The following is a 12,371-nucleotide window of genomic DNA, read 5'->3' on the forward strand; positions in this document are numbered from 1 at the left end:
ATGTCAAGGTGAAGGCAGTCAGAGGTCCCTGGTGAAGGATAACTGAGGAGCCCACAATAGCCTTGACTGAGAGAAAGAATCAGCTTGGAGCATCTGCCTTCCTGGACCAGCAATGCCTTCTTGAAGCTCTTCCTGTCCTCTTCTCTACCCCTGATCCAACCTCACAAAGGTCAAAAACAACAGCCAGAGGGAAGAAAGTAAGTGAGGAAAAAGGTGTAAAACCAGCAGTGCCCATGCCCAACTAAAGTCTACATAGAAAGCTTTAAACTGGATTAAAATGATTTTTACAGTACACTAGACTAGTAGGCATAGGATTATAGACTGAGTCTTTTTAAATGCCAAAATGAAGGACTATTTGTTTATTATCCAAGAGCAGTGAAATAGCTAGATAATATTTCATCCTGGGGAGGGATGAGGAGGGAAGGGTTCCAGAAGTCAAATTTGAAGAGCAGTGGAAGAACAAAGCTAGAAGTTTGGTTTCTCCTTATAACCCATTGATGTGCAGTCAGTCAGTCAACCAATTACAAATGTTTTTTTGGAAGATTTTCTGAATACGTTCAGATCTCCAATATTCCGACCAATTGCTACTTAGAAGAATGAAGTCACATTTGTTTGATATGAGGCCTTTCTGAGGACAAATAACAATAAAAAGCTTACAACCCCTTTGGGAATTAAATTTTGAAGTACTCCACAAAGAGTTGAGAGCCAAGCTTGTCATTCTCAATTCTAATGGGTAAATCTTTGTCCCCAGAAGAGAACGGGAAAAGGCCAGCTGATTTATAAAAGTCAGAGTGGCTATAATGTACTATAGTCTCTTTAATGCTAACATACTAAGGAATTAAAAAGGGAACATTAAAATACCTAATTATTTTCAGTTACAGAACCCTAGACAACCAGCTGATTCCTTCTGGGTTGCTGAAGTTATTTTTGCTGTTGTTGTTTGGAACTGTACAGAATGCACAGCCATAGAATTCTTGCTAAAAGGAATTTTCACTTATACTCATTCAATTTCATGAATGTAAATGTAATTATAGAGTGGAGGGAGTTGTTCTGGGGGATGGGCTGGGAACAAGTGTAAAAGCTCCCAGGGTCCATGAAATAGCCTCACCAGCAGAAAGAAAACTATACTTGCAACAAGGACCAAGCCCAGAAAATTCTTGCAGATTACTGGGCACTGAGGCCACACACTCTCTTCCCAGGAGGGATGTGTTACCAAGGTAAAGCCTCCCCTCGGACCACGTTATCGAAAGGACACAGGTCGGTAGTAACAATTGTTGCAGTGACAGAAGCAGGAAGAGGAAGGTGAAAAAGTGATATAACCTCACTGTGAGGTCCCTTTCAACTCACACATATTACACTTTTTGACAGATATTCAAAATGAAATGCCCACGGGGGCTCGAAACATTGAAGAAGAACAACAAGAAGAAAAGCAAGCAGTTATGAAAACAGGCTACAGCGCAAATACTACAGTAAATAGCTACTGACACCCTGTATCAGTGTGAGGAACAGTAGGAGATTAGGACATGGGGAGGCATGTGATGAAGGGACGCTAGCCCAAGCTGGTGCCTGATGACTATGCCATACGAGAAAATGGATCCAGCAGCCAAAACATTCAAGCTTTGGAATGCCCTGATTTTAAAATGTTACCAACTAATTTTATTTTTGTATTATTATTTTTTAAGAGATGGAGAGACAGTGTTGGGGAGAGGGAGAAAAGGACAGAGAGAATCTTAAGCAGGCTACATGCCCAGCATAAAACCAGACACAGGGCTCGATCTCACACGCTGAGATCATGACCTGAGCCTGAATCAAGAGTCAATGCTTCTCCAACTGACCCACCCAGGTGCCCTAATTATCAGCTATTTTATTCTATTTTTTTAAATTTTTATTTATTTATGATAGTCACAGAGACACAGAGAGAGGCAGAGACACAGGCAGAGGGAGAAGCAGGCTCCATGCACCGGGAACCCGATGTGGGATTCGATCCCGGGTCTCCAGGATCAGGCCCTGGGCCAAAGGCGTCGCTAAACTGCTGAGCCACCCGGGCTGCCCTATTAACCATTTTAAATCAAACTTAAATATAGTATCACATTAACAACAAGAAGGGTCGAATTTCACAGCATTCTATTTTTGTGTTTGAAGAACAAAAATAGTGGACATGTAAATAATTCTAAACAACTGTTCTCGGTTCCTTTTATATCTTCAACTATTTGAGAAGGCACTCAGAATGGAGACTAGGTCAATTAGGGAAGGGTCTTGTCTACCCTACTAAGGTGAATATGGAGAACTCATGAACATTTATGGAAATACTTCGGAAATTGGAACTATTTATTAGCTGCCAGAGCCCTGTGCTTTTCATTGCCTCTTGCCAAACAATGCATGAGTTGTGGGAAGTATGCAGGGATATAAGAAAGATACAATCTGTAATTTCTGAGAATCTTTGTAATGCACTATTGCCATTTTGTAGTCTGAAGCAAAAACTCTAAAGAACCAAGTTCACTCTTTGAGAAAAGACCTATGAAGCAGGGCACCTGGGTGGCTCAGTTGGCTAAGCGGTTGCCTTTGGCTCAGGTCATAATCCTGGGGTCCTGAGATCAAGTCCCAGCTGGGGCTCCTTCTCCTTCTCCCGGCACCACCCCCTCCACCCCTTCCACCCCCGCTGCTGGAGTTCTCTCTCTCACTCTCTCAAATAAATAAATAAATAAAATTGTCAAAAAAGAAAAGAAAAGACCTATGAAGGCTGTTCCGCTGAAATATCAACAAATGTTCCTCCAATGGTGACTGAAGTGTCCCATTAGGTCATGTTCTCCCTAAATTTTACCCATTTTAAACTCTCTTTTTAAACCACACAAAGTAAATTCTCTCTGAAAAGGATAACATATCAAACGCGGAACACTATAATCTGGTCTTGTTTTCTGGATTTTCCAAAATAGTGTTTAACACATTCACATAAAGTTACTGGAGGAGCATTTGGTTGAGAAAAGATTGAAGAGATGAGGAAGAGGAAGGGAAGGACAAAGGGCTAATGTATGTATTTTACTATTTTCTGTAAGGTCAGCCTTGGATTTCCTATTTTAGGAACTGAGGTCGTTACGGGTCAAAAAATTAATAGAGCCATTCTAACATCTACACATGCGCACACATACAGTGTGGACGAGTTTATTCTGGGAGCGGAATCCCATCTCCAGCTGGACCAACAGCAGGGAAACACGGGGATCTTTGGAAAGTATGATGGTAGAAAAATCAGTCCTGGGGGCATGAGGACGAATCATTCCTCTTCATCATCCTCAGCCAAGCCCCGAGCAGTCATTGCTCGCCGGATGGAGACTATGCTACTGAGCAAGGCGCAGCCCACCATGGCTGACAGCCCCCCAGCATGCATCGGATCTGGTTCCAGCACCGGGATGGTTCCTTGTCAGTCTCTGGGCCCACTGGTGTCTGGCATGGAGGTGGCATTTCAGCTCCATCTCAGGGGAAGTAGACATTGAAGATGTGTGAGCAGTAGACAGAGAGGTCGTGCGACTCTTGAAGGTGGGCCTGCAGCTTCCCATTGGGCAGCTTTACCTGCAGCAGTAAGCCAAGTAGCCAAAGGCAAAAGTGTCCAGAGAAGTGGGAGCATCTCCAAAACCAAGTAGCCAAAGGCAAAGAGCCTCTGCATACCACTTCCAGGTCATGTCTACCTGGTTTCTGGTGTCAATTCAATCCCAGTAGTATGTGTCAGCACAGGGAGTAGCTGCTCCTCCAGCAGAGACGTGAAGGCCGAGGTGTCTGCCCCTTGCCCGGCTGACAGATCATAAACAGTGTTGTACTTGTCTTTTCAAAGGTGGGTGATGGTCCTGTGTGGCAGGTACCATGATGACCTCTCCTCAAGCGGGCTGAAAGACAGGCATGGCTCCAGAAGGCCCCGCCAGGGCTTGGTGATCATGTGCACCTTTTTGGGGGGGGCAGCAAATCTGGCATAGGTCAGCACAGCCAGGCCATCCAGGTCCACTGACCATAGCCCCCCGACCAGCAGAGCAGGTCCCTGGCTGCCACCCTCTAGCCTGACTTCTGTCCCAAACAAAAATAGTTTTTTTTTTAATAAAAAGCTTTTTTTTTTTTAACCTAGCAAACAGTATTAGCACTCTTTGATTGAACGTGTTTTTAGGGGCACCTGGGTGGCTCAGCGGTGAGCATCTGCCTTCAGCTCAGGGCATGACCCCGGGGTCCTGGAATCCAGTCCCACGTTGGGCTCCCCACAGAGAGCCCACTTCTCACTCTGCCAGTGTCTCTGCCTCTCTTTGTGTCTCTCATGAATAAATAAATAAAATTTTTTAAAAAAAGAATGTGTTTTTGAGAGTAACTGAGATAACACATATAGGCAAAATCTTGTTTTAGAAGTTTTTGTGGATTTTTCAAATAGTTTCATCATCACAGAACTGAATAATAATGGCTATCATGAAATCTTCACTAGAAGTTATTTTTTCAGTTTGGAGGCCTTGGAGATGAGCTACAAACGAGATGTCCATCTCTGGGAAGCAATATTGTTGTTGACTTGCTACTTTGGCTGAAGAGAGGGGGCAGTTTCAGAGACATCTGCTTGGCTATTCCTGGTCCCTTTGATAACTCTGACCTCCTTAGGCCCAGAGGCCGATGGAGGGGTCAACCAGTGACAAGGTGTAGCTATTTCAGTTACACATTTGGGGACCAGGGAAATGACCACCGGGTTTGTCCACAGTCCCAGCGGGCTCACTGGGAGCCACACACAAGCCAGGATTCCACGTATTATTTGGCACCCACGTGATCACATGTGTATAGGTCACCAGGGCAATGCTTTGAGCCTCTGGGTGTCACTGTCCCTTTTCCCTAGTAAAATGGCCATAAGTTAGGGAAGGGCGGCGGAATCATCACTGGGTTCACTTGCTGCGCGATTGCAGGGTCTTTTCCTGGGGGCTGGGCCTCTTTAGCCACTGGGTTACAGGTCCAACAATTGGCTCAGGCTCAGAAACATTTTATTGGGATGAGTGGCTTCAGCCTCCTAGTTATCCATCCTTAATCTCTTTTGGTTTAATGGATTAAGTCATACCCTCCCTGGCTGTCCATCTCTTTTTGCCTTAGGAACCCTGTTCTACTAACAACGTCTATAGTTCTCTGAGCATAGACCCCCTCTGTCTGCCTTCATGCCTTTGCCACCCGTTACCACAATTAGGTCCCCCCCAGCGTGGGGAGGGTCTTCTCCCTCCCACTGCTACCAGGAGTGGCCTCCCCTCCACCAGCCGTGGCTTACAGAGGACAGCTACCCTGAACCTAAAGATGCAGGTGCCCCTCTTAGTGGCGTATCCCTGTCGCAGGTGAATGATGCTCCTCCCTTGTTTGAGCAGAAGGACCTCTGGTGTTGATCCCCCTCAGTGCAGGTATCCGCGGCCACATGCCCATTTTGCTCAGCTTTAAAGCCTCTTGCTGTCCGTTGCGGCCACCCTGGCATCATTGCCTCACTGAGTGTTCTCAAGCGCTTTTCTAGGAGCCTCTTGGTAGTGTGCTTGCGCCGGGTCCCAGGGTCCCTGCCAGGGTAGTTAGATCCTCTGTCTGGAGAGACTGAGCATTATCCAGCCTTCCATTCCACCGTCCTTCATCAACCACTCACCCAACCCAGGCCAGAGCCCCTTAATCTTTCCCTGCCCATTTGCCAGCTCTCTGGGGACAGGAACCTTTCTCCCCTTACTGGGCCCGTTTATGGCCTTGGCTGGGTTATACCGAGACTGAATCTGAGCTGTACTGACTTCCTAGCAAGCGAGGGAAAATGCTGGGCCTTACAGGAAGAGTGGGCCCCTTGTGCAGGCTCAGTGGGTTCAGAGGAGTCTGGGAATTCATGATTCTCATGCACATCAATCCAGATGTCCTGTCCATGTGCTGGGGTTAGTCTCCCCCTGCCCTCACCCCCCTCCTTCCAGGGCCCTGGATTGGCATAACAGATCTGTCTTGTTTGGGAGCTTAACCTTTTGAGCTCTGCTACTGTTATGATTAACTCCTGTCTGTCCTTCAGCTTTCTCTGCCCTCTTTCTTGGAGATGAGAGGCTCTTCATGCTACCAAGGAGGCTGTCTCTTGGGACGCCTGGGTGGCTCAGGGGTTGAGTGCCTGCCTTGGGCCCAGGGCATGATCCTGGAGACTTGGGATCGAATCCCATGTTGGGCTCCCTGCATAGAGCCTGCTTCTCTCTGCCTGTCTCTCTCTCTCACTCTCTCTCTCTCTCTCTTTCCGTGTCTCATGAATAAATAAATAAAATCTTTGAAAAAAATCAAGGAGGCTGTCTCTGGCTTTCATGCTTATGTTTTCAACTTCAGTCACTCTTGGTTCTTTGTCATAATTGGCTTTTTCAGTGTCGATCGAGTGTAGGTATAGCCAACCAGTCCCACCATCCTCAGAATTACTGTCTCCCACACATTTCTCTAACTCCTACTACACCACACCAATCAGTGATTTCTGTTCCACTGGGCACCGTTATGGCAGCCCAGTCCACCACTGGCAAGGGTGGTGAACACAATTGCACTACTACCTTGTACCAGAGGATACCTGAGCACCCCCACCCCAGCGATGGAATTCAGATTGCCAGCCAAGAACTCCAAAACTCCATTCCAGCATCTGATTTCTCAACCAGTCAGTCCTGACACTAACTGGCACCGGTTGGGTGCTCCTTGAGGGAAACTCGGAGATGGAGTTCGAGCTCAAGAGTTTTATTATAGGATCTCTTGGGATCACTTCCCGTAGAAGAGGAGAGATGAAGGCAGAGGGAGAAGTCAAACTGTGAGGCAGCCTCAACCAGACAGGCAATTAAATTCCATCACTGAGGGAGGCGGTGCCCAGGTATCCTCTGCGGGGCCCTCCAAAGCCGGGATGGCCCTCCGTGCTTTCTTGAGTTGAGCGGAGAGAGTTGGGTCTTTGTACGCCAACACTGACCAGTCAGTGGATGTCGTGTCCCAGGAAAGGCTGACCTCTGAGGGCTCTCTGCTGGCAGCACTCCCAGCAGCTGGGAGAGGAAGTCTTTCATCCCTGGAAGGGGTTCTGGGTGGTGCATCGCAGTGTCTACCACACCCCGTATTCCAGGCCATCTCAGACAGCTCTTCTTGGCTCTGTGAATCTCTCTTTGCAAAGGTGAATATTAATATTAAACATTTTCAGATGTGAGCTAGATAACACTGCAGTTCTGATTTTTACCTCCCAGGTAATGGCCATTAGGTCTCCAGCTTCATCTCCCAGAACCTTCTAGCATTCACGGTGTTGTATACTCACACTGGCGTTCTCTAAACCCACAGTTCAGGAAGAGGACGGTGTCTTTGATGACACTGGGTCCTGAGGCTGGCTACCCTTTAAGGCCTGGCTCTGAGGTCACCTCCACTGTGACATTTTCCTCTAGTCCCCTGGGTCAGGGCTATTTGCAATCTTCTTTTCTGTCCTGTAAGTGTGTCTGCTAGCATAATACTCAGCGGGCTAAGAGCTAAACCTGGGAGCTCTACTATGTGTTTCTTCTAGAAATAGATAGGAAATGAAAGGAAATGCAGCCTCTTCCTTCCTCTCTCTCTCAGGTCACTCGTTCTGGGAAAAGCTAGTCACTATCTGTCAAAGAAGCCCAAGTAGCAAAGAACAAAGACCTCCCTCTAACAACCTTCTTGGAAACAAGTCCTCCAGCCCCTGTCAAGCCTTTATTTATTTTTTTTATTATATAAATTAACCCATTTATTGTAGGCTAGCAATGTTTCAAATGGTGGAGCTTCTACTGGTCTTTCAACTCCTTCAGTCTTCTGATGGCAGACTTTACTGTGACAGCAGAAGTGGTGTTGTAGGTCCAGGCGCCCCCGGCCACGGTCTTCATGCAGGAGCCGCAGTGCCAGATGCCCACCGCTCGCCTTTTCATCTTGGTCTTGCCGCAGAAGGAGCAGGTGTACTTGGCGTGCTGGCTGATCTCGATCTTCTTCACCATCTTCCTGAGCGAGGCCCCGTAGCGGGTCCCGTATTTACCCACGATCCCCACCTTCTTGGTGCGTTTGGCCATGTCGCCGCCAGCCAGGTCCCAGCCCAGAGAGCCCTGTCAAGCCTTTAGATGACTGCAGCCCTAGGTGGCATCCTAACTGTAGCCTATGAACTACTTTGAGCCAGAACCACCCAGTGAAGCTGCTGAATTTTGGAAAAACTTATTATGTAGCAATAGATAAGTAATGAAGACTACAACCTGTTTAACATTGTATAATCCAGGGCAGCCCCGGTGGCGCAGCGGTTTAGCGCCGCCTGCAGCCCGGGGCGCGATCCTGGAGACCCCAGATCGAGTCCCATATCGGGCTCCCTGCAGGGAGCCTGCTTCTCCCTCTGCCTGTGTCTCTGCCTCTCTCCTCGCTCTCTCTGAATGAATGAATAAATAAATCTTAAAAAAAAAAAAAACATTGTATAATCCAATGTCTGACCCAGGACATTCATCCACATAATATTCATTAACACGACAGCCCACACTCTTGTTAGAATGTTAAAAATCACTGTACAACGTTATTAAGTTTCTCTAAAGCTCTGTCTTAAATCTTTAGAAACAACAGTTTTCTTTTTAAATTGTTCTACAACTGATTCCTTTTTTAATTTTTAAAAGTTATTTATTTATTTTTTAGATTTTATTTATTTATTCATGAGAGACACAGAGAGAGAGAGAGGCAGAGACACAGGCAGAGGGAGAAGCAGGCTCCATGCAGGGAGCCCGATGTGGGACTGGATCCTGGGTCTCCAGAATCATGCCCTAGGCTGAGGGCAGTGCTAAACTGCTGAGCCACCCGGGCTGCCCCCTGATTCCTTTTTTTAAATTTATTTTTTAATTTTAGTTCCAGTATAGTTAACATGCAGTGCTGTATTAGCCTTAGGTGTACAATATAGTGATTCAACACTTCCATACATTATTGGGTGCTCATCAGGACAAGTACACTCCTTAATCCCCATCACCTACTTCTCCCATCCCCCACCCAACTCCCCTCTGGTGTCCATCAGTTTGTTCTCTGTAGTTAAGAGTCTGTTTCTTGGTTTGTTTCTCTCTTTTTTCCCTGTGCTCACTTGCTTTGTTTCTTAAATTTCACATATCATCTACAATTAATTCTCAAAAACAAACAAACCCACTGTCATAATATTACCTCTGGATTTTTCTGAAGACAAGATTTAACATCCTTGTTTTGCTAAATGCCACCTTCTCTTCATTGTTAAGAATAGCTTACTTCACTCTCATTAACCATAGATTCGTGCATGGCTTTAAAAACACTTTGCAGTATTTATTATTGAAATGCATTTCAATGGGCCTTATTTATTTTCTGTCAGATTCAAATCATTTATTCAATATTTTATCTAAAATAAAATAATTTGAGAAATTCCTAGAAGTGAGTTTTTTCTCAAAAAAAATCGTTTAATTTATGCCAGTTTTTTAAATGCTCACTTAATAATAAATCAATACTTCTAAATAAAGGATAAAATCAGTAATGCAGGCTTTGTTTTAAAGACATATTCAGATCTATGCCTCATCATATTCAAAGCATGCTGAGGTTAATTAGTATTGTCCTTGGGTGGTTTATCAGAACTTTAGGTTATCCATAATAAACTTGCTTTCAAGTTCAATGCAGTTAGTGTGGAATCTGCTTAATTATAGCTTTTTAGACATTTCAATTTCCTCTACTTAGTTTGCATGAAGACAAGCCCTTTGAAGATCAAATACTTAGCTACCTCCCTACTTTAAGGAGGCTTTGAGAGAGCAAGGATTTTTTTTTTTTTTTTTTTGTCAGTTAAGAGAAAGCAGACATTTTCTATCATTGTGTTAAGAGAAGAGCTGGATGGAGAAACTGGATGGGGAAACCAGGCATCTTTCTCTTCGCCTGAACCATGTGTCCTCAGTATGTCTTCATCATTTTCTCTGAAGTGAATATTTAGACCACCAGACACCAATTTTCAAACGTAAGAACCAAACACATTCCAAAGCCAATTGCAAAGAATTTTTAGTTTCATGGCTGTTTTACATTAACCTAATCTCTGATCTTCCCAAATACTTTGAATAATTGAGAAGACCTAACTGACAGTCAAAGAGTACAATTTCTTCATAGTTGGTTAACTTTCTTGAGTTACTTTTCTTCCATTCACAATGAAAATCAGTATCAAATAATATGTATTTCTATCATTTGTGGCTTTGGGCTTTGGCATTGCACAGATTCTAAGATAATGCTGATAATAGACAGCAAGAAGTCCATATTAGACTCTTTCCAGGTATCATCTGTCTTGATCCCCAAAACAGTCCTGTGAGATGAGAGGTATTTCTAACTCTGTTCCACAGAAAGAAAACTAAGGCTCAGAGAAGTAACTTGTATCAGAGCTTATGGTGGAAAATAGATTTGTCTTGGCATCAAAATCACAAATACTATAGGAACCATTGTAACCTTGTTACAATAACTTTTATCCATTTTAAATTAAATTATTAAAATAATCTGTCTATAGGATGTCTTTTAATTGACAGAATTGTTATATATAACACTAAAACAAAGACAGAAAGTGCAGTTTGCATAAAAGATTGACTCTCCTTTCCTGTTATACCTTTACGCACATCAGAGATATCAGTTACACAATCAACTATGATAATTAGAGAAACAACAAATGCCCCAGGGGGAGCATTTTCTAGTGATTATATCATAGATACATAATAATATCTTTATAAGCTAAGCAGGAAAACATTCTCAGAAGCATATTGTTCAGGTCAGTGATTTTACAAGAATTCCATAGGATGAATAGCCCCTCTGTCAGAATAAGAGTTGTGGAGCAAATTCCATTATAATTCTCTTTTCTCAGTCACTTGGAACTTTCTCAAAAAGTCTCTTTCCAAGTGAAACTGTCCCTGGTGGCTGCCTCCCAAATGTGATTTTTTTTTTTTTACGTTAAAGGAAAATTTGTTTCTCCATCCAAGAAGGAAATAGTTATTCAACCACTTTTTTCAAAGGCTTTTAAGTATAAATACCTCAAAACTCAAACTTTTAAGTACTTAGAATTTTATGTAAAGTTGGGTAGCACTCAATTACTCCTTTTGCTATATCATATGAGAAATTAGATACAAAATTCATCTGGAATTTTACAAAGTTCAATGAACTGCTTACTATATTCAGATCTAGGCTAAAAACAGGACTGGTTTTATAGAGCTGCAGTTGGATTGAACTTGACTAAACATTTGAGTCGAGTCTGATTCGCAGTGGTTTATCTACATAACCAGTCATGGATTCAAGATAAACCATCACAGGCTCCCCTGTTCAGATGTCATTAAAGGTTGTGACAAAGCAGGCAAAACTGTCCCTTCAGTATTTGTCTCTGTGCTTTTAGTGACCTGCCTCTACTAAGAGATGTTTTCCTTGAGGTAAGCTCAGCAGCTGCTTAGAACCTCAGACATCAACATCTCCTGGCCACTTTAAGACTGACTGAGGAAACATCTCCACCCCACTTACCTACCTAACCTGAGAATGCAAAGTACTAGACTTGAGCATGCAAATTAATTCCCAGTGGTTCACACAAGTGTCCTTTCAGAAAATTTTATAAGGTGAGCAGACACAGGTATTTAACTCTTTCAAAGAGCATTTCACCTACAAGTATCTGCTGAACTGGACAGTGTTAGATATTAGTCATCACAACAACAACCACAAATAATTTTTTACCATGTACAAAAGGAAGGCAAGGCAGCCAGCAAATCCATAGGCGATGGAAACTCAGCAGTGTTCCGATCACCCAAGCTGTTTGTTTATGCCTGTTACCAGAGCTCTAAAACTAACCTGTACTGGTCTTTGTTGTGGCATCCTATAAGCAACAAAGATCAAATGTGGTAGTAAATTATATGTTGTTTTCGATATATTGGTTGGCTGCAAATTATTTTTAAAAACACGGATTAGCAAGCTAGAAATGTTTCTCTTATGTTCAAAAATCTGAAGGCAATTGATCTTGGTTGGGATAGCATTCCTGGGTGGCAGGGACCACCTCCTTCTAAGTGATTGCCTTGTTTTGAAGCCTCCGTTCCAAGATCACTTGTTTAGAGGTGGCTGCTAAAGCTTCAGACTTTATAAGAGAACACAAAGTAGGGGTCTGCATGGACTCCTTACTTGCATTTACATTTCCATGGGCTAGAATTTACCTGGCTGCAAGGGAAGCTAAGAAATGTAAAAAAATTCCTTTATTCTGGAAAGCTATGCATCCAGCTAAGACTCAGGACTTCCCTTTTTGACAAAGAAGGGGAAAATGGATATTTTAGGTGAAGCTAATCCTTGAAGCCACACATGTGATTGGTAAATAAAATAAAATAGTAAAGTTATAGCAATTGCAAAAAAAAGAAAGAAAGAAAGAAAGAAAGAAAGAA

The 12,371-nt window shown here is 43.6% G+C and overlaps 1 protein-coding gene and 1 pseudogene across 1 annotated transcript; both read right to left on the minus strand.

The window, feature by feature from the left end:
• Window positions 1–3,268: 3,268 nt before the first annotated feature.
• Window positions 3,269–7,052, minus strand: LOC129511589 (metaxin-1-like; annotated as a pseudogene).
• Window positions 7,053–7,690: 638 nt separating this feature from the next.
• On the minus strand, window positions 7,691–8,054 carry LOC129511878 (60S ribosomal protein L37a). Its single transcript, XM_055328987.1, has one exon. It carries the CDS (start codon window positions 8,025–8,027, stop codon window positions 7,749–7,751), a length of 279 nt encoding a protein of 92 aa, XP_055184962.1. The 5' UTR covers window positions 8,028–8,054; the 3' UTR covers window positions 7,691–7,748.
• Window positions 8,055–12,371: the final 4,317 nt, after the last annotated feature.

Source organism: Nyctereutes procyonoides, unplaced genomic scaffold (genome assembly GCF_905146905.1).
Source record: "Nyctereutes procyonoides isolate TBG_1078 unplaced genomic scaffold, NYPRO_anot_genome, whole genome shotgun sequence".
In the NCBI taxonomy this organism is placed as follows: domain Eukaryota; kingdom Metazoa; phylum Chordata; class Mammalia; order Carnivora; family Canidae; genus Nyctereutes; species Nyctereutes procyonoides.